Raw genomic sequence first — 20,288 nt, 5'->3', positions numbered from 1 at the left:
AGACCTAAGACTGCTGGAGAAGACTCAGGTGAAATATGATGTGTGCTTTTTAATGAGTAGCTGTAGATACTAAATATTACACAGGTGCTCTGGGGATCATTTTATGGGTTCTTGTGTATGTTTCCTGCGAGTCCTGCTCTGGTTGGTGCGCAAGATCTGGCTGATGCAGACCTCACTCTCTTGCTCGATGCTCGTGAGTCGGACATCACAGTCCACTACGGTGTCGTTATGTGACATGCCCTCCTCCAGAACTTTGCCCCCATCCTAGAAAACAAGCAGAAAAAGACTTTTATAAAATGTATTCAGTATCTGGTGTCACTGTATCACCTCTTGTTTTGTCTTTCCCTCTTCACAAAAATAGGAAACAATTGATTTGAAACACAATAATGACACTAAAGATGAAAAAAAAAAAAAAAGATTTTTGTCAAGTTTTGTGAGCTCACACATTGTGCTGTTGTAACCCAAGCTGCAATGACCTCCTGTCCGCCCACAGTTATGTGCCAGCCTACTTTGGAATGATGAGACTGCTGTATATAGCCACCAAGGACAGGTTACCTTGCATATCGTATTTTGCCACACAGAAAAAATTAGGGTCTCATCCCATTTTCAGCTTGTTTTTCTTAAGGACTGAGCAATTCACATCTGCTATCTAATGGCAGTCTGGTGTGGGCGTAGGGTGATGATCAAAGCTCCAAACTGCACGGAGCGGTGCCCTCCCTCCCACTGGACAACCCTACTCGTCCTCCCTCCCACTGGACAACCCTACTCGTCCATTAGGCAGCACTTCCATCATTCCCCTGCTTGATGAATAATTAAAAGTGCATCAAACAGGCGTGGGAAAGGAAACAGTCCGACCCTTGTGCTTTTCTCAAGGAAGCTGAGCACTTACCAGAGAGCGCAAACTTTCCGATGGATGCAAAGCACAGCAACAAAAACAAATACTTGCTGTATGCTGTACGTTAATATTAGTGCTCTCAACATAACCCAGTCAGCTCATCTTGTTGCTATGACTTGAGTTAGGTCACTGTGTATTGTCAAGTTAAGATCATCTTTTTTTAGTTTACAGTGTGTGCCAAGATATAATTTAGCAGCTGACTGTACCACTTTGCCTGGATGAGTCAAGATGACACAGCCACCTTGTACACACAAGACAGCGGCACATGACCTAATCCTCACGCGATCACTTTTTAAAAGTCAGTCATGTGTGAATCTGATGAATGTGTAATGTGCTGGGGAGATGGTTTGACACAGGAGGACTTTCTGTGCCAAGACTCATGGGATCATGTGAGCATTAAAATGTTTGCCAAATCTGCCAACATATCATGGCATATCATCATAGCTCCTCATTGTGCATATTAGGCTCCTTCTCTTTCTACCAACACTTGTGTCCATGCTCAGATGTGTGTACTTTCTGAAGGGTGCTATTTATAGATATTCATATTTATATTCACATTCATATATTCATAGATTTGTGTTTTTGGAAGTACAGATGTTACATCTCCATGAAGCTGGACCCCCCCGTCATTAAAAAAAAAAAAATATTAAGAACACTGCCGTTTGTTCGTTTCCTCCATACTTCATACTTCCTCCATACTTCGCCGTCCAAATCTGCCCAAAATAGTCTCAATCATTTGTACTGTATTTTGGCTGATTTGTGTCGTTATTTGTACCAATATCACTTAAAATCCTTAACAGCACAAACAATTATTTTTATGAGACGAACGTAGCAAACGAATAGCAATGCTCTTAATCATTTTTAGATGACATGGGGGGACAGTTTCAGAGATTCAATGAAACAATCAATCATCAATCAATCAATTGGTGCTATTAGTGAATTTCCTTGGCTTAACTCACCACTCCGAGCCGATTGCAGGAAAGGTTGATGCTCTTCAGGGTGTTGTTCTGCACCAGAGCCTGGGAGAGAGCTATGGCCGTGGGCTCGGTCAGCTGGTTGGCACCTAGATGGAGGTTGACCAAGGTCTGGTTTTTGGTCAGGGCCTGAGCGATGGCCTGTCCACCCTCGTCCCCCAGACGGTTCAGCCGCAGGTTGAGGGTCAGCAGGCTGGTGTTCTTGGCCAGGGCGTAGGCCAGCGCTTCGGCACCGGCTCCGCGGATCTGGTTGTCGTAGACGTTCAGCGAGCGCAGCCGGCTCCGGTTGAGGAGCTTGCCGACGGCCCGGGCGCCCCTGTCGCTGATGAGGTTGTGGGAGAGGTCAAGGTCTTGCAGGGATGGGTGATCGAGGAGGTAGCTCACCAGCAGGCGACACTTTTCGTTGTCCACTTTACTCTGAAGTATTCTGAGCACCTGTAAAAACAGCAGAAAATGTCCCCATCAGGGAAGGGCAGATAACGGCCTGATGCCAGGAACCAAAGGCAATTTTACACCATTAGCAGTGCACAATGAAAGAACTACCCTTTACAGTTTCTAAATATAGAAATGAGCAAGACACAATTGACAGTGAGAGAAAGTGTGGCTCTGTGAAATCATTTCAAACATGGACAAGGCACCACAAAAGCACACTGTGTGTGAGCACCCGATCTAAATTCAAATCATACCTGCTGTCTGCTGCTCATTTAAAGGCATCCAATGCATTTTTTTTTTTTTTGCTACTGGGCTCTTGTGTTATACAAACTGTGTAAATACCACTCATGGCTTGCACCTTTCCCCTCGACATGGTTCATGTGGATTTGTTTACAAACCGGCAAAGATAATCTCCAAAGAGCCATGTCGACTGACAAGGTAATATTACACAATTTCATACAAATATACAATTATTGCACATATGCCATGAAGTAATTCATGATTCCCTTGGTCGGGGGAGAGCGAAGTTGCATGGCAGGTTCTCTGTAGACGGATAAGATACGGCTGCAGAAGGTGTGCTATTCTTCCTATTTCAAGTTAGTTTACCATCAAAATTACTTATATTAAGGTAACAAACTTGCATAGGATGCCTTTAATGCTTACAATCTTAAAACGAATATGTTGAAAACAACACATCTTGCGTTGTTTCTTAACACATCTCTGTGTCCAGATAGGGACAACACATTTGTTTAAGAGTATATGGATTCTACTATAAATATAGACTGTTAAGTCTTCTTTGAAGATGAGGAATGGATGCTATTGCCAGTGTTCATATAATTTATGTCAAAGGAAAATGATGGGTTCAAAACTACATCTTACCCTTAGGGTCTTGCATTGCTTAAGAGCTTTTGCCAGCGATTCACAGTCTCGGAATGTGAACTCGAAAAGGTTCCACTCAAAGTTCATGCCACACCCTTTGACCCCATACACTAAATGCAGCTCCTCTAGGTAGATAAGTTTGTCCAGTAAGATACCAAAGTCAAAGTGGTCCATAGAGGGCCCGTCAAAGCCCGAGTCACTCCCTGTGTCTGAGGAGTCGTTGTCATCTGCCTTCTGAGGAGCCTTGATGGGAGGCAGGAGCTGGGAGATGTTCAGTTTCTTTACATAGTTCTTGCAGAGTGGAACCATGTCCAGAACCGTCTTGGGATCAGTGACATCGGGGATAAAGAGCTCGATGATTTTCTCCAGGTGCCGTTCGAAGAACATACGTTTCCAGCTGTTCCCATAGGCTGTGACATCCCCCAGGCCCCAGCGCTCCACACAGCATTTCTTCCAGTAGCCTTCATCACTGATCAAATTGGCTGTCACCTCCAGTGGCAAGGATGGGGGCAGTTTCTCCAGCACGTATGCCTTATGACTAGGCAGGAGATCATGAAGCATTGGTTGTACTGTAATAAAAGTGTATAGTTAACTGTTAAAAGTACAGTCATGGCCAAAAGTTTTGACTGTGACACACATTTTCCATTTTTGTAGTGGCTAATATTGTGTCGAGTGATCAGATGCACACACACACACACACACACACACAAAACACATTTTAATGTATTTTGGCCCTGGCACAAATGATCAGCTAATGTCATTTTAGTATCACCATCAGCACAGGGAAAGTGTGAAAGGGAAAGTGTGAACCATTTAGGGCCTAAGTCAGCTGAAATCTACGGTGGCACATTGCATTCACATCACAAAAAAAAAATAATAATAATCAGGTTATCTCATAATTACGAGATAGTATGTCATAATTATGATATAATAATCTCATAATTATGAGAGATAATAATCTCATAATTACGAGATAGTAACTCGTAATTATGACATATTATCTCATAATTACGAGATAATTAACCCATAATTACATGACACATACAATGATTTATGACACATTTCCAATTCTGCCCGCACTTGTGTGGCAATGACATGGTCTAGCTAGCTACATTAGAGAAGATACACCTAACAGCTTAATCTCTCAAAGTACGAAAGTCATTCAAAGCAGGAAATCAGTAGGAAATATGTGCTTGCTTTTATTGAAAGGCTGTTTAGATCCTCGGCACGGATCCTATTCTTATCTCATAAAGAGATAATTATCTCGTAATTATGAGATAACCTGATTTTTTTCTGCTTGCTATAAATGAAGGGAAGAAATGCTTAAAATTATGTATTTTTGTTTTAGCAATGGTTAGCCAGTAGCCTATGCATGTGAAAAATAATCGAAAATAGGTTTGCCGAAGCAGTGATTGTAAGCACAAAATGTGTCACTGCCAAAACTTTTGGCCACCCCTGTAGGCCTAGGCTGTAATGTAGGCTAATGTATGAGTGTATCAAAAGAAAACGCATGTCATAACTTTACCTTCGAAGTTACTAACAATGTGTTCCAAGCACAGGTTGGTCAAAAGAGGTACCACAGCGAGAGACCACTCAGGATCCTCCGCAATTATCCGCCTCATTTTCCTGGGATCAGCGGCGAGGTTGCGTCTTATTACTGGAGGGTCCATAAGAATCGCTCCAACAGTCTCAGCCATTGACGGTTCTAAAATATTTTCAGGTAGGCCTAGGCTAAACTCTCATCTGAACTTTATTCCTTAAAAAACGTCATCTACATCAACTCTGTCCTGGTAACAAAAATAAATGAAAGCTAGCTAACCAGCAATAACGTTAGCTAGGCTGACAATTTATTGCATAGCTTCTAGCTCAGGTAGCAGCTAGACAACTGCATTGGCAGACCCGCGTCACGACATTGATGCAGACAACTAATCTCGTAAATTACCTAACATTATAATGTTATTCTATCCGGATAACACCACGCTATTGGCGAATCTCAGTTTTATTACAAAGGAGAATAAAGTAGCAGTTAATGTAGCTAACGTAAATGTGACTTCCTCAGTTTCCCTCTTAGCTTTCCTTCCAGAAGTTGACAATCTCCCTGGTTACGGGCGGCCCTGCCTACGTCACGTCTTGGGGCAAGTGAAAGTTGGTAAGCAAAGATTTTAACCAGAGACGGTTGAATCTTTGTTTTAACCATGTAAGCTGCGGTTTTTAGTAGCCTTGTAGTATTAACTTGTGTAGATAGATAGATAGATAGATAGATAGATAGATAGATAGATAGATAGATAGATAGATAGATAAATAAATAAATAAATAAATGTACTACTCAATAAACCACCTTGCTTATTGTCGGATTCATTTTAAACTGGCATAGTTAGGCAGTGTTGAAGAACTGTTTGGATTTACATACGTTGGTTCAATATTGCAAACTCATGATATTATATTTTACCAGGTCTGCTCGCGCACCACACTTTGAGAAACACTGGCCGAGAAGACCAGTTGAGGAGTTTTAGAGTCTTTTTTCAACAGAGACCAACATTATTTAGCCTAAATAGTGTATAGCAAAAAAAGGAGAAATGTTAAGTTATTTCCAAACCCTTTTATGTTTATGAAGTATGGGCCCAACTGGGAGCTCCATTATTTAATATTTTATAGGAAAAAAATGACCATAGTAGGCAACATCCCTGGCTTATAAAACCATGTAATTACACTTCAAACAAATGCAAATGTGAGCAAAAAAGAGATGTGCCATGGTATAAAGTCTCAACTTCAATTGCTCAGCATGGGGGTAGGCAAAACTAGGCCAGTACATGTATATATAAATCTGCCAATGAATGCAACAAGGGACAGAAAGAACTGCAGCTGGACTACACTTGTGACAACAATGTCGAGGAGGACGGCAGATGATGTCAAGAGTTGCACGAGAGATAACCATGGCTTCATCCTGCTGGGAGAACCATGTGTGTGAAAGATGTAGCCTCTGGCAGATGGTTTTCTGGCTTAGAAAGTATCCAGTTGGAAAAGATCCTTAGCAGAACTAGCATGCCAAAAACAGGATTGGTGATGGTTGGGATACCAACAATAATACAGCTTCTAACCGAAATGTAGGCTAAGTACCCTAATCACTGTAAATAAATACTCTCCAAAATGGTAAATAAGAACATACAAAAAAGCCTCATGATTTCTCCACATAAATGTCTCTTAAAAGCACATCCATATAACCTGTCAAATAAATAGCCATTTTGTGTCCAAATTTAGCCCTTTTAACCATAGTTATATTTAAAGCAGCAAACACTAGTCTGAACAAAAGCTGTATCAATCAGCTTTAACCACACTGCACAATGCCACAGCACAATCCCCCCTCACTCCACCCAGCACAATAGCAGCAGACGGCCGCTGTAAGCAGGAGCTGAAGCTTCAGGGGCCTTATCATACAGTTCCAGCCAGGGAAGAGAGACACAGAGAGCATGTGCCCCAGGGGTCTACAACGCAGGCGCAGCTCGTCAGCCAGGCCAGGGGCCAGCATGAGCAGCAGCGTGAGCGCGAGCAGCAGCGTGCAAGCATTTCGTGGTTCCCTTCCAGGCAGCTTCTGCCAGTCTGCATGTGCAATGTCTCAGTGGCCAAGTTTATTTGCTCAATGGTCTGTGTGTGTGTGTGTGTCTTTGTGTGTGTGTGTTTGTGTGTGTGTGTGTGTCTGTGTGTGTGTGTGTGTACACTACAGTTGTGTGGGATTGTCATAGCTACCAGGGTCTTGGCCTCTGGCTATAGACAAGCCTTAAACACTCAATTGGTTTTTGTGTCTACAAAAGGCCCATTCAGTGCAAATGTGTTGAAAGCACAAGCAGAGCTAAAAGTTCACAAGCACAAAACGTGCACCATTGTGACATGTCACATTCCCTAGACAAACCTTGGCTTATTAATGGCATTATGTAATAAGTAGAGCCTGGATAAAAGTGATTCAGACATATTATCACGTGGACCTGGAGGAGGGAGAAAGGAGAGAGATACAAAAAGAGAGAGAGAGAGAGATAGTCAAAGAAAAAAAGAGAGAGGGAGGGGGGGGGCAGAGGGCAAGACAAAGGGGTGGAAACCATCGCTGACATTGTTATTTTGATGATGCATCATCATGGATGCTCGAGGAGGAGAGAGAGAGGCTGGACTCTGGCCGTGGCCTAAGGCCATCCATCACTGTCACACCAGCGCAACTGCACCTGACAGACACGCTTCACTCTGCCTTCCATGCTGTTCTCTGCCAGCTAATAAGCAGCCATATAATGATAATAATAATAACATTTATTTATATAGCACTTTTCAAGCACAAAGCACAAAGTGCCATGACACAGGAAACCCCCCACCTCCCTCGCTTAGGGACACAGAGGGAGAGTTCCAGAAGCTGTCGAGGAAGCACACCTTTCACACAGGCCCGGCGGGGTGAATCATTTGCAGAGATATACGCAGCTGCTCCCTGCACACACAGCTGAAATCGGCCTAAAATCTCCCCATTTCACACACATGCGACATGGCATGTTTACGTGCGCGGCTGCGTACACTGCGAAGTATTCGAACGTAAACTTTCCCTTCTCAGGTCGCAAAAACAACAACACTAGCCCCCAGCAAGCAATTGTCTACCATGAAACATTGTAGGAGACATCTTAGAGAGAAATGAAAGGCTTTTCTAAATTCAAAAACCAAAGAGAATTTTTCAGTAGTGAAAATTCAGGTCTTCTGCTTTTGTTCTATAGAACATGAGATCAATTGGTTGCACTTTGCAAATGCAGTTAATTAAGAGAACATTATACAAAATTAAACCAGTGACCCTGTGCTGCTATGTGATGGAGGATGAAATGTGGGTGGTAATCAATAACCCAATTAACCCTTCACAGCCCTCATTTCACATCAGACATCAAGCTGGTTCTTTGCACAGATGAAACTAGGAAAACAGAAAACAGATCTCCGCCAAGGTCATTTAGCTCTGGTGTATGCAAATCAAACCTGAGATATCAGTGTGCAATTTGACTTTTGTAGACAAACATTCTCCAATAATAATCATAAGATGGACATGACCTTTAGGTTGCCTTCACACTGGGTCCGTTTAACTGGACTGTAGGCCTACCCGAGTGTGATTACTCCCCGCTAGCCCTGATTATTTTTGTTTACAGACCTGGGTCTGTTTATGTCATAAACACTAGCTTCTATTTCTAGCAAAAACGGCAGTTTATTTCCTGGTTTTGGAACAGATAGCATTCGAACCGCACCAGAGTTCTAACGAACCATCAAGAAAAGGCATTTCCTTGGTTTGAATACAAGAGGATAAACCAGGTGTGAATGCCATGTGGCACAAGGATGAGAGTCGGGTCTGCTCCAACATGTTATGAGTTCATCCTCGGACAAAGCTACACCTTTCCACGAAGTTCCATGAAAATTGGGCCAGTATGGGGCCAGTGTGTGTGTGTGTGTGTGTGTGTGCTAGGGCATCCAGCAGGTATATAGGTATGTATGGAGTATGAATGGGTGTGGGTGTCCTAGGTATATATAGGTGCATGGGTGTATGAGTAACAGAATGTGAATACCATGCCTGAGTAGGATTGTAAATTAGTTAATATGTCTGTACTGGTATAAGCAATTTCTGTTACATGTATGAAATCAAATAAATATAATTATTAAAAAAAAATTGGGCCAGTAGTTTTTGCATAATCCTGTGCACAGACAGACAAATGGACAGACAAACCATATGTTATAAATAAACAAACCAGAGGATGTTTTACATAAATAGCTACATAAAATACATTCATTATTATTGCTGATTATTACTATAATAGCCTCAGCTATTGTAAACACAATAAGCATGATAGAAATAGTTATGTTTTGAGAACAGGATCCCTTCCAGGAAGGTATGTGTATGTACTGTGTGGTTTCAATCACCCAGCAACAGGAAACAAGATGAGTTTCATTCCAGCACAAGGATGTTCTTTTTTTGTTCCTGTAAGTTCAGGGTGGAGCCTGTACTGAAAGTTACAGAATCCCGTGTGTATCTTTTTAACCTATGGAACCAGATGCACGTAACATAACACAGCAATGCTATGCACTTGATGCTGAGTAACACTTTGTAAAAACAACTACACCCAAAACCCAACCAATAACACCCATCTTCCTGTAAGTGAGATTCGCTCCTTTCAATGTTCCAGAAATGTGTTGATATTTAAGCTATTAATGATATTTCTTTTTTTTTAAAGAAATAAAGTATAATTTGGGATATAAACTGTACTTGGCCACATTATTATCAATAAAGTATCTATCTATCTATTCAACATAAATAGACACAAAAGGCCAGAGGAATAGTGGCCTTTAAGTTGAGCCTGCAGGCAGTAATGACCATTTCCATTTTGTTCTGTCTATGTAAAGCACATACAATAATGATTGTGTATGATAATGTGCTATACAAATAAATTTGACTTTGATTTTAGGACAATACAAAACACAGGCCTACAGAGCATTTACTGGTAGTTGTCACGAAGGGGATTTGTTTGATTTTAGCGCCACCCTCTGTCCATGTGTAGTACATGCTATTTTCCCTAAAAAAGACCCATCATATCATATTGAGTAATCAAACAACTAACACTTTGAGACAATTGGCTAAATCGAAAATTTGAAATGAATATAATATTTCATAGATTTAGGCTAACAGTGCAAATATGTGACTCTTAAAAATGTATAAGGCTTTAGTTCTTCCAGCATTCAGGTAATTGTTGTTTGAGCAGTAGGTGACCTCTTGAACACCAGAATCACCAATACCAAAACACACACCCACATTCAAGTTACCCATGCCATGTAGTTTCAGTATCTTTTAAAAGCAGAATGCTAAGGAGACCAATATAAAATATGTTTACACACATATGTAACATTCACTATATTTATGTCAGAGGGGACCACGTCCAATCCAACATTGCCTCACTGTGAATTTCTAAGAAACAAACCTATGTAACATGATCCAGCCAGTCCTGTTCTGCACTGATGTAATTGGAAACAGCCTTGTGCTCCACCAATCTCTCAACATTTGCAACCCTGCTGGGATTATAAGGATAAATTACCTAAAATCCGTGGACAAGCCACTCTCAAGAATACTCTGTGGTTTATTACAAAGATGACACACTATTAATTTAGTTATTGATGCATGAGGTACTATACAGCAACAACTACACATCTCTGCTAAGTAAATGTCAAGCAACGGTCAAGCAACCTATAATAACCTCAACAGTGGCCTTTGAGGCCCATTCTTATCTCATACTCTTTTCCGCAGTGGTTCCTCGTTGGTGGAATGAGTTGCCCAGTACTCTCCGTTCCTGTGATATTTTTGGGTCAAGAGGGGCCTTAAGATTATCTGTTCATCATACACTTAATTGTTTAAGTGGTTCTTACGAGTTATGGTTTGTATATTATGGTGTTTGTTTCCTTTCATTAGGCTATTGATTTTGATATTACATTGACCTTATTGTTTATTATTGCTATAGTCTTACCAATTATTGGTATGGTCTTACCAACTTTTTAAAACTGTTCACTGTTAATTTTTAAGTATTGCATTGTTTTTATTTGTAAGTCGCTTTGGACAAAAGCATATGCTATATCATATAACCATAACCATACTGTACTCAGTTAGCGGCATAAATAAGTAGCTTTATTCGGCTAACACAATATTCAACGTGATATGAACACATACACCCAAAATAAAATCTTTATGACAATCTAACACTGTAATAAGAAAATAATCAACATAAAAAAAATTCAAAAAAACAAAACAAAAACAAACAGGTCTCAAAGCAACTTGTATGTGAATGCATACATACTCAACTTGTGTGTGAATGCATGAGTTTTGAATGCATGTGTTCTTCCTCATTGAGGCTTACCTTCTGCTTCAGCTAACATTCGTCCTCTCAGAGAAAATCTCTGGAGACAAAAAAAAGCAAAAATAAAACAGAAAAACATACCAAACAAACAAACAACCAAACAAACAGCCAAACAAACATACAAACAAAAAATCATGAGGTAAAGTCGTGCCAGAAGAACCCCACCGTGGTGGAAATGAAGTGTTAAAACAAATCCCGGTCCTCGTCCTCCTCCTCATCTGAGGAGAAGATGGGGGAGGAGGTGCTGTCTCTGCTGCTCCTGCCCGATGAGGAGGAGGAGGAGGAGGAGGACAGGCTGCTGTCCCAGCTGTCCTCTGCGCCGAAGAACGGGAAGCCGATGCTGCTGTTGACGCTGCTGATGCTGCTATCGTCGCCGCTGTCGGGGTCGTCGCTGCTGAGGCGCTGGCTGCCGTGGTGGGGGCTGCTGTGGCGGTTCTTCGACCGCCGGGGAGGAGTTGCTGGAGTGCGGGCTGCTCAACACACACACAAACAAACACACAATAAAGGCATTTTTAAATGGTAAGGTATAAGGTATGAATTCTGCAAAATTTATTCACAATATGAAAGTGCAGACACTATAATGTGAAACTATGCCAAAATAAAATTCCATCTCATAACAGCACTTTGCGACTTATGACTGGTTTTACTGTGGAGGGTCACATATGTTTGTCTATTCATCTTCCTCAACTTTTGTGCAGATTGGTAAACATCAGGAAACAAAATAATTTAATTTGAATTGTGATGCTCATCAAAAACAAGGTAAACACACAAGGTAACATGCAGGTAATGTGAGCTAGCAGCAACATTATGTGTAAACACATTGATTTTGAATGTTAACTGTTAGGCTATAAGTTAACATTCACCAACAATATTGCTGATATTAAACACACAGGCACTGGGAATAACACAATCGTTATTAAAGGTCCTGCCACAAAACGTACGGTCCACTATATTATGTGTTTGAATGTGTGTGTGTGTGCTATAAAGTCGTCTTATCTTAGTCCAATTCAGCATCAGCACGCACCTCTCACCTTTCCTCTGGGCGATGAGTTCAAGGCGGCGCTGTTTCATGTCGGCACTCAGCTGTTCCACCATGCGGTCGATGCAGTTGTCCAGCACCAGAGAGCGTGCCTCGGAGCTGATGGCCTGCCGACAGATGGGACACTCGTCCTTGCGCTGCCGCCACGAACGGATGCAGTGCAGACAGAAGCTGTGGGCGCAGTTCAGAGTCACGGCCTGTCAGAGGACAAGGTGAGAGGAAACTGTTGACTGGACAACAAAAAGGACTGGAGGCTAAAGGAGCCAGGAGCAGTTCATAATTTTTTTTCCCCACACATGGTAAGTGATCAGAAAATGTAGGTCTTCTGAAACGTTATTTCTCAGGTAGACTGCATATATATACACTGTATATAACAAAACATATCAGTATGAATTACTGTAAGGCAATAGACACATTCCCAATTGCCCATGAGATCATCACAAGAAAAACACACAAGTACATTTCATACGTGCCAGGAATGCAACCACTCCCTGAAATTTGGAACATTATGCTTGGCTGTCTTTTCCTTCATGTCAACAGATCCCACCAAATTTCAAATAACCGCTTCCTGAAACAGTCACTGGTCTGTTGTAATGATTACCGTTTGCTTCTCCTAATCTTCCTTCCCATCTGCACATCCAGCAACCCCACCATCCATCACTACCTGCACAACATCACGCAGATGGGTTCCCCTTATGCCAAGCAGGCACTGTGTGTTGTTTGACGTGCTTTTAGCCACAAATCAGTCAGATCCAATATTCTTGTCCAATCTGTTGTCTAGTTTGAGCAGGCACACAATGTCCGATTAGAGGGTAAAAAAAAAATAATAATAAAAAAAATAAAATAAAAAAAATCAACCTTTCAGCTACGGTCCGATCAGAGTGAAATTCTGGCACGTAAGAATTTTTTGTCTTGTGCAGAGTAGTCATGCACTGTGAGCAGAGCTATGACCAAAATCGGAGAGGGGGTTAGATCTTTCAGTGACCTGTGACATACTGTAAAAAAAACAAATCAACCTTTCAGCTACAGTCCGATCAGAATGAAATTCTGGCACGTTAGAATTTTTTGTCGTGTGCAGTGTAGTCATGCACTGTGAGCACAGCTATGGCCAAAATCAAAGAGGGGGTTAGATCTTTTCAACGAAGTGTGCCTCACCAAAAGGTGCATACCCTGCCCATCTAACAATAAGGCACCAGTTAATAAAGGGACATCATGATTCACAAGATGGATTAATCATATAAGAGATACAGAACATGTTTTCATTCCTACAGTACGTGTGAAATTTGAAGCCTTATAATTGAGATTGAGGTCCCATTGTTGATACAGCTGATTGGCGGCTGGCCTGGCATATGACGCACTTATTGTGGCGTGCGTCGCATGTTGCTGAAAAATCTAACCCCTACTGCAAAATCGTATTCAACTTGACCAAAAAACAAGTGTCTACCAAGCCTCGCCTTAATGTTGACTCTAGTAAGCGCTTCAAGTGTAACTGGGGCTTAGGGATATAATGATTACCGGTATAATCGTAAACCGCAATAGAAATGTTGACGATAACAATGACCGTTTTCATTTCAAATATCATGATTATCACGGTTGATTACCGCGGTGTGGAAACCTTGTGTTTAATCCTTCCCAGCTTCATCCTTGAATTTCCCCTTGGGGATCAATAAAGTATCTCTCTCATCATCATCATCTATCTACCTATCCGAGACTGCTTTTGACATACAGTAGGCCTGGTACAATGAAACAAAACTGGTACCCTACTGATTCTGTTGTCTAATTGATGGTTTTAACTACGATTCGTATTAGGCTACTCCTGATTTTAAAAGGCGGAACTATTTTCACCGCAAAATGTGCACTGCATCATGTAGCCTAACTCTGCGTCTTTCTATGTTCGCGTCCACATTAAATCCATTCCCCTCACATTATCAGGAGAATACAGTAGCCTAAAGTTTTATTTTGAATGCTTACTTTGGTCTCACTCATTGCATCCAAAAAACAGAAATAGCAAACTCCAAGTTATGGTAGGGTAAGTTAAGCTATAAGCGCATAGCCAATTAAACATGAAGAAAAAAGTGAACGGGACACTTTTTGAAACTATTTCAGCTTGTGTAGGCCTATCAGTGCTTTCTGAACACACTTTCAGAAATACCGTGATAATACCGAAAACCGTGATAATTTTGGTCACCGCGAGGTTAAATTTTCATACCGTTACATCCCTACTGGGGCTATAGATTACACATAATACTGTATGGAGTTGGGTCATCATGTTGGGAACATTTCTCAAGCTGAAGGTCCCACCTTGATGAAGAGCTCAGAACAGATGATACATTGCAGTTCGCTCTCCAGCACTTCAGTCATCTGGGTCACCACCTCCTCCTTCTGAGCCTTGGCTTTCTCTTTCTCTTCCTGCCAGAAACACCTCCAGTCATCTCATTTCAATTTTATTTTATTCAATTTTATGACAAACAACATCTTTTTCCCCAGGCAGATCATAAGGTACCTCTAGCTCTTTGTCTTTGGCCTGTAGAATCTCCTCGAAACCTTGGCAAGAGTTTTTCAGTTCTTCAATGACTCTTCGGTGCTGTAATGAAACATTAAAGAATGGATTAAAACCAGCTCAATGACTGCACTCACTGGCATCTAGGGGTGGGCGATATGGACAAAAAATAATATCGATATTTTTTGTGATTTTGACGATAACGATTAGTCGATATCCTTTAAAAAAAAATGTTTTGTTAAAGTCTGAGTTACTTTACCGCTAATTATTTATGAATAGCATCATTACAATAATAACCAATAACCTAACCTGTGACTTTTTAACCAAATCAACAAGTGCATTGTCACTCTATGACCTATTTCCAATTCTGCCCCCACTTGGGTGTGTGGCAATGACATGGTCTAGCCAGCTACATTATAGAAGATGAATAGGCCTAACAGTTTCCCAAGAGAAAGTCTGAGGCTGAAGTTCCTTTCAAACCTTTACATAGGATTTACTGTAAAACTAAGCAGACCAACAGAGTACATATCAGTTATTTCCTTCTATGTTTTGTTTAAGAGCACTAGCCTTCCAAGAGGCTACCATTCCAAGTTACAGAATAGAAACTAATGCGTTAGCTTATGGCTAATGTATATGAGAAATCCCATAGAGATGCTAACATTAGCATAATCGGTAAACGTAGATATTTACAGCGAACTTCAGTCCATTTACAAAAGAGTTACTTGAGAATAGTTCTTTGTTTACAACTGACTATTAAAATACTCAAAGGCTAATGTTTTCTCTCCATATAATTCCGTGTAGGAAAAAACGTGACGGTCTCATCAATGCTACTTGAACAGATACTTGACAAAAGTAGCCGCATAAAATCCCAAGTAGGCTACTCTTGCTGCACAAAATAAACATTAGGCGTGCGTGGGACAATGTTGTGACCCACTAGTGATCACGTGACACTTGCTCTGCTGCAGCCAGGGGCTTATCCCGCATACACCTCCTGGGAATGTATGAGTCTTCAGTGCGTGATTTCGAGTGTTTTTTCCCCATAAGTAATTTAAATACTCGATAATGTCAAATTGCACATCGTTAAAACAACAATCACGATATTATCGCAGACGATATATATCGCCCACCCCTACTGGCATCTAACTTGAACACAAACAATAGCAGCAGGAAGCAGTGACGGGCAGTCTAAGGCCCCATTTACACGTACAACGATTATTTCTGAAAACTCTGGCCAAAGTGGAGATTTGAAAAAACTCTGGTTTCACGATTACATGTAAATGGGGAAAACAGTGTTTTTGCATTGTGACATGTTGTTCTAACCTGACCCTAGCCAGATGAATGTCGTTCCGCTTAGCTCCGCCTAGCTTCACTCACATCCATCTGGGACCTCTTCCATTGAGAGTGATTTCTCCAACCAACTTTATGGTTTAGCCAATCAGGACGCAGGGCGGGAGTTTCATAGATGTGACATAGCGTAGAAGCGACTGTGAGTCTGTTATTAGCGTCACGGGTTGGCTTCGATGTGAGTGGTTGAAGTAGCACGTCAATAGATGACGGACAAGTGGCTTATTCAATCATATGCAAGCATTTTTTGATTAGGCCCAGCCTTCTGAAGCAACACTTGAATGGATCGGTTCCAGATGGATGAGTGGAGCTAGGCGGAGCGAAATTCATCTGGCTATTGCCAGGTTAATGTTGTTCCCTCGTTTGTTTGAAATCTCTGATTAGCCACTTGAGGGGTTCGTGTCACCCTTCCCCAGCCGTTTTAGCATAGGTGTGAACGGAATTTTTTTTTTTTTTTTTTTTAAACGGAGGGGAAATATCAGTTTTAAAAATACCCTGTTACATATATATACACATGGTCTAAGAATAGTGAACATGCCTTTGGGTTCAATATAAAAGTAAAACACATAAATATAAAAGTTTGGCACAATTTATGTTTTTACCGAACAGACAGGACACATTTTAAAGGTCTCTTACCTCTTGTAAAGCTTGTTCCAGTTGCTTCCGCAATCCGTCCTCCTGCTGCTGGGCTTTTTCCAACTGCCACAAAAAATAAAAGAAAGAAAAAAATCAGAGCCAGAAGAAAATAAAAGACGGAGGAAAAGATCAGGCAGTGTGCCAAGAGAGACCTGTCCCAATAGGCGGGTTTGACCATTAAACCACAGAATGATCCAAAACATAAAGCCAAACAAGGCAAGAAATGGTTAACAGCAGCCGTGGCCTACTGGTTAGCACTTCGGACCTGTAACCGGAGTGTTGCCGGTTCGAACCCCGACCAGTAGGCACGGCTGAAGTGCCCTTGAGCAAGGCACCTAACCCCTCACTGCTCCCCGAGCGCTGCTGTTGATGCAGGCAGCTCACTGCGCCGGGATTAGTGTGTGCGCTTCACCTCACTGTGTGCTGTGTGTGTTTCACTAATTCACAGATTGGGATAAATGCAGAGACCAAATTTCCCTCACAGGATCAAAAAAGTATATATACTTATACAGAACACAATATCAACATTTTAGAGTGGTAGAGCCAGAGTCCAGACCTCAATCCGTCAAAAAAAGTGAGCACAAGGCCAGAGTGATGGCAAATAATCGTTCCTGCCTCAAAACCTGGATTGCTGCTCAAAAGGTGCAGTCTAGAATGATTGTGGAGACATGAAGAGGCTTGGTAGGTATTGGTAGGAACCATTTTGAGAGCTGTTATGGCCAATAAAGATGTTTCCAGGAACTGTTTAAAAAGGGTTTGAATAATTTAGGATTAGCCATTTTTCATAAAAATATTAAAAAAGATAAAATTTTGATTCCAAGATCTGTAAAACATTGTCTTACAAGCTTTTGGAATGTGACAGTGTCATTTTCAGTCAGAACAAACATTGGTCAAGAGAAAATCAACATTAAATCAATATTGGCCAGGGGTATAAATAATTTTGTTCTTAACTGTATATGAAAGTGGCTGGTAGATTTTAGACACAACATAATGATTTATTATTGAGCGGCTGGTGAATTTGGCCATTTATCTGTCTAGCATAAGCAAGCAAGCGAGTTGCTGCAGCACAGGCTCACCTCCAGTCTCCTCTCCTCGTCGCAATAGGTCTTCTCCAGGCTCTTCATGCGGCTGAGGGCCTGCTCCTGCTGGCAGCGCAGCTGGCCCCTGAGCACCTCCAGCTGGGCGCGCAGCCCGCTCACCTCCTTCTCCCTCTGGGAGTCCTGCTGCAGCTGGCCCTCCAGGGCGTGCACCTGCTTCTGCGTGTCCTCCACCTGCTCCTTCAGCGCCTGCATATGGCTGTAGTGCCGCACGCTGCTCTCCAGCTCCTGGCTGCCCACCTCCGGGACCAGGGGGCTGCTTGGGCCACCCCCTGCAAGAGTCTTGCCCGGGGCGGAGGCCACCTCGCTGGGCCCAGCCTCCTGGGAAGCCCCAGCGGGGCAGGGAGTCCTCTCTGGGTGCAGCAGGGGCTGTAGAGGGGAGCGCTGGGCAGGGGACTGGTTGGAAGCGCAGCTGCGTTGCAGCTTCGATTTGGAGCTGGGCGAGGCGCACACCTCGGATTCGTCCACGGGACGTTTCCGTTTGGCAATTTTGTGCTTGATGACCTTGTAAGAGTACATGCCGGGGCAGAGTGGCTTGGCCAGGCAGCCTTCCACCTCCTGCAGGCTCCGGCGAACCAGCGTGTATTCATATTCTACTGGGGAGTCACTCAAGGGCACCCCAATCCAAATGGTGTTGCCCTCCTCCACAACATGAGCTACTCCAGCAGGTATTCGCTCCTTATTCACCCACACACCATTTACACTCTGCAAGGGAGACACAGAGAACGGAATGAGGGAGCCTATTGCATTGCATAACATACACGAAAAAAGAAACTTCAGATGAAATCAGCTTGATGACATATAACACAGGAAAGAGATAGATACCATATTGTCAGTTACTGTCCATTGACCACTGGTGGTTTGTTTGAAAATACAGTGCTTCCTAGATATCATGAGAGGACATGTCACGGATAATAACCGATGAGTAACATCCATACCACGTCCAATGGTAACCTGTAAGAACACAACAGTAACAATGACAGCGAGAGGTCAAAACAAATAAGATAACATTAACAGTTAGCTAACATCAGGTCCCTTACCAGTTTGCTAGATGACGTTAACGTTAAACATGGTGCGTTAACGACATTAATTGACATGATAAGCTAACGTTAATTATTTCTCATTCTTCACCCATATCGAAATCTACGGCTAGTTCATCTTAAGACATGAAGGAACAATTAGTTTGCGTGAGTTAGTAGTTGCTAACGTTAGCAATCTGATAGCAGCCAACGTTGACTGGAGTCCACCAACAGAGAGGACTCCTGTACAGACTAACGTTAACCTAGCATCTTCTTAGCAAACATGCAGCTAAATGCTATGGTATGGTATGAAGTTGTGCCAGAAGGGTGTTTTGATCTTGACTGAGGGTTAAACGACAATGCGTAGGAATTCCTCTTATTCCTATTAAGTGTGCAGAATCACACACTTAATGTCCTAACTGTTGCTGACCAATTGTTGCTATCCAATTAACCTTACCTAACGAACGAAAGCACTAGCCAAGCTAATTGACATAGTGCTAGGCGTCCAAGCTAGCTATCATAGTCGGCTAACTTTACCTCCGCATTTTCGAATAAACGGAGCCAATCTGTTTCTCTCCCAACTCGTTGTAAACACCATATTTCATCATCAGCGACATCGTCCTCGTCCTCTGTGGAGGGGGAGATACAATTTGCGGTACTTTCCATTACTAATCTGCCATTTAGGGCTGGCTTCGTTGCAATAAAAGGAGTTTCTCTTTAGCATGAAGTTTCCGGCTAACGTTACAGCGCTAACAATCAAACTGACAGACAAGGCAATGGTCCAATCAAAGTCAACAGAACACCGTCTTTGATCCAATGATGTTCGACTGAGCGCATTTCCCATAATTCTTCACTACAAAACTTTTTCATCCTTTATTAAATATGTTGTTTAGACTAGGCTACTTGGTTATCATGAATAATCATTACATATTTAATATATATAATAATATTTTACCACATTTGCCAACCAGAGACATTTTCACGATTTTCGTTAACCTCAAGGGGAGCACTATTATCAGACTTCTGCTAACCCAAATATATAGTCTAAAACAGGGGTGTCAAACATAAAGCATGGAGGCCAGATCAGGCCCGCCAGCAGGTTTTATACGGCCCCCCAGATGTTTTAGGTAGGAAGGGAAATTAGAAAAAAAGATCCAGTTGTCTACAACAATGTGTAATAAGAAATATCTCTATGATATCATAAACTGATAACCTAGCACTACAAACAGTCCTCAGGAAGGAAGAAGGGGAAAAATTAACATGGAAGTCGGGCGAGAGAAAGAGCAGCATATGACAGCAGTACATTATTTGTAGGCCTACTTGTTTGCTCATAAGTGATATAATCACTACCACCGGTACGCTCAAGCCAATCCAAACTTTTCTCATCTGTTGTTCCTCGTTGGTGGAACACACTGCCAGTTCCTACAAGGGCAGGGACATCCTTTTCCACTTTCAAAAAACTCCTGAAGACCCAGCTCTTTAGAGAACATCTACTCTCATAGCAACACTTACAACAAGTCTTACTGATCTTAGCACTCACCAGCCGTTAAACTGACAAGTAACTGTTAAAAT

General features: G+C 42.0%; 2 protein-coding genes across 4 annotated transcripts; both read right to left on the bottom strand.

Annotated features, from left to right (window-relative positions):
• Positions 1-29: 29 nt before the first annotated feature.
• tcte1 (t-complex-associated-testis-expressed 1) lies at positions 30-14,545 on the bottom strand. Of its 2 annotated transcripts, XM_042095605.1 has the most exons (6): positions 14,541-14,545; positions 5,630-5,637; positions 4,706-4,772; positions 3,181-3,749; positions 1,855-2,304; positions 30-264 (listed from the first exon to the last, which is right to left on the bottom strand). In XM_042095605.1, exons 4-6 carry the CDS (start codon positions 3,739-3,741, stop codon positions 97-99), a joined length of 1,179 nt encoding a protein of 392 aa, XP_041951539.1. In that variant the 5' UTR covers positions 3,742-3,749; positions 4,706-4,772; positions 5,630-5,637; positions 14,541-14,545; the 3' UTR covers positions 30-96. The 2 variants fall into 2 exon arrangements, with proteins under 2 accessions (XP_041951539.1, XP_041951538.1); XM_042095604.1 differs by lacking the exons at positions 5,630-5,637; positions 14,541-14,545 and having other exon boundaries at positions 4,706-5,290.
• rnf8 (ring finger protein 8, E3 ubiquitin protein ligase) lies at positions 10,831-19,487 on the bottom strand. 2 transcript variants are annotated; one of them, XM_042095601.1, is made up of 8 exons: positions 19,254-19,486; positions 18,523-18,651; positions 17,677-18,402; positions 16,601-16,663; positions 14,624-14,704; positions 14,422-14,529; positions 12,113-12,317; positions 10,831-11,551 (listed from the first exon to the last, which is right to left on the bottom strand). In XM_042095601.1, the coding sequence occupies exons 1-8, from the start codon at positions 19,380-19,382 to the stop codon at positions 11,265-11,267; spliced, it is 1,728 nt and encodes a 575-aa protein (XP_041951535.1). In that variant the 5' UTR covers positions 19,383-19,486; the 3' UTR covers positions 10,831-11,264. The 2 variants fall into 2 exon arrangements, with proteins under 2 accessions (XP_041951535.1, XP_041951536.1); XM_042095602.1 differs by having other exon boundaries at positions 11,308-11,551; positions 12,106-12,317; positions 19,254-19,487.
• Between the last annotated feature and the right edge of the window lie 801 nt (positions 19,488-20,288).

The sequence above is a fragment of the Alosa sapidissima genome, chromosome 6 (assembly GCF_018492685.1).
Source record: "Alosa sapidissima isolate fAloSap1 chromosome 6, fAloSap1.pri, whole genome shotgun sequence".
Classification (NCBI taxonomy): domain Eukaryota; kingdom Metazoa; phylum Chordata; class Actinopteri; order Clupeiformes; family Clupeidae; genus Alosa; species Alosa sapidissima.
This window is presented reverse-complemented; position numbering and strand designations above follow the sequence as displayed.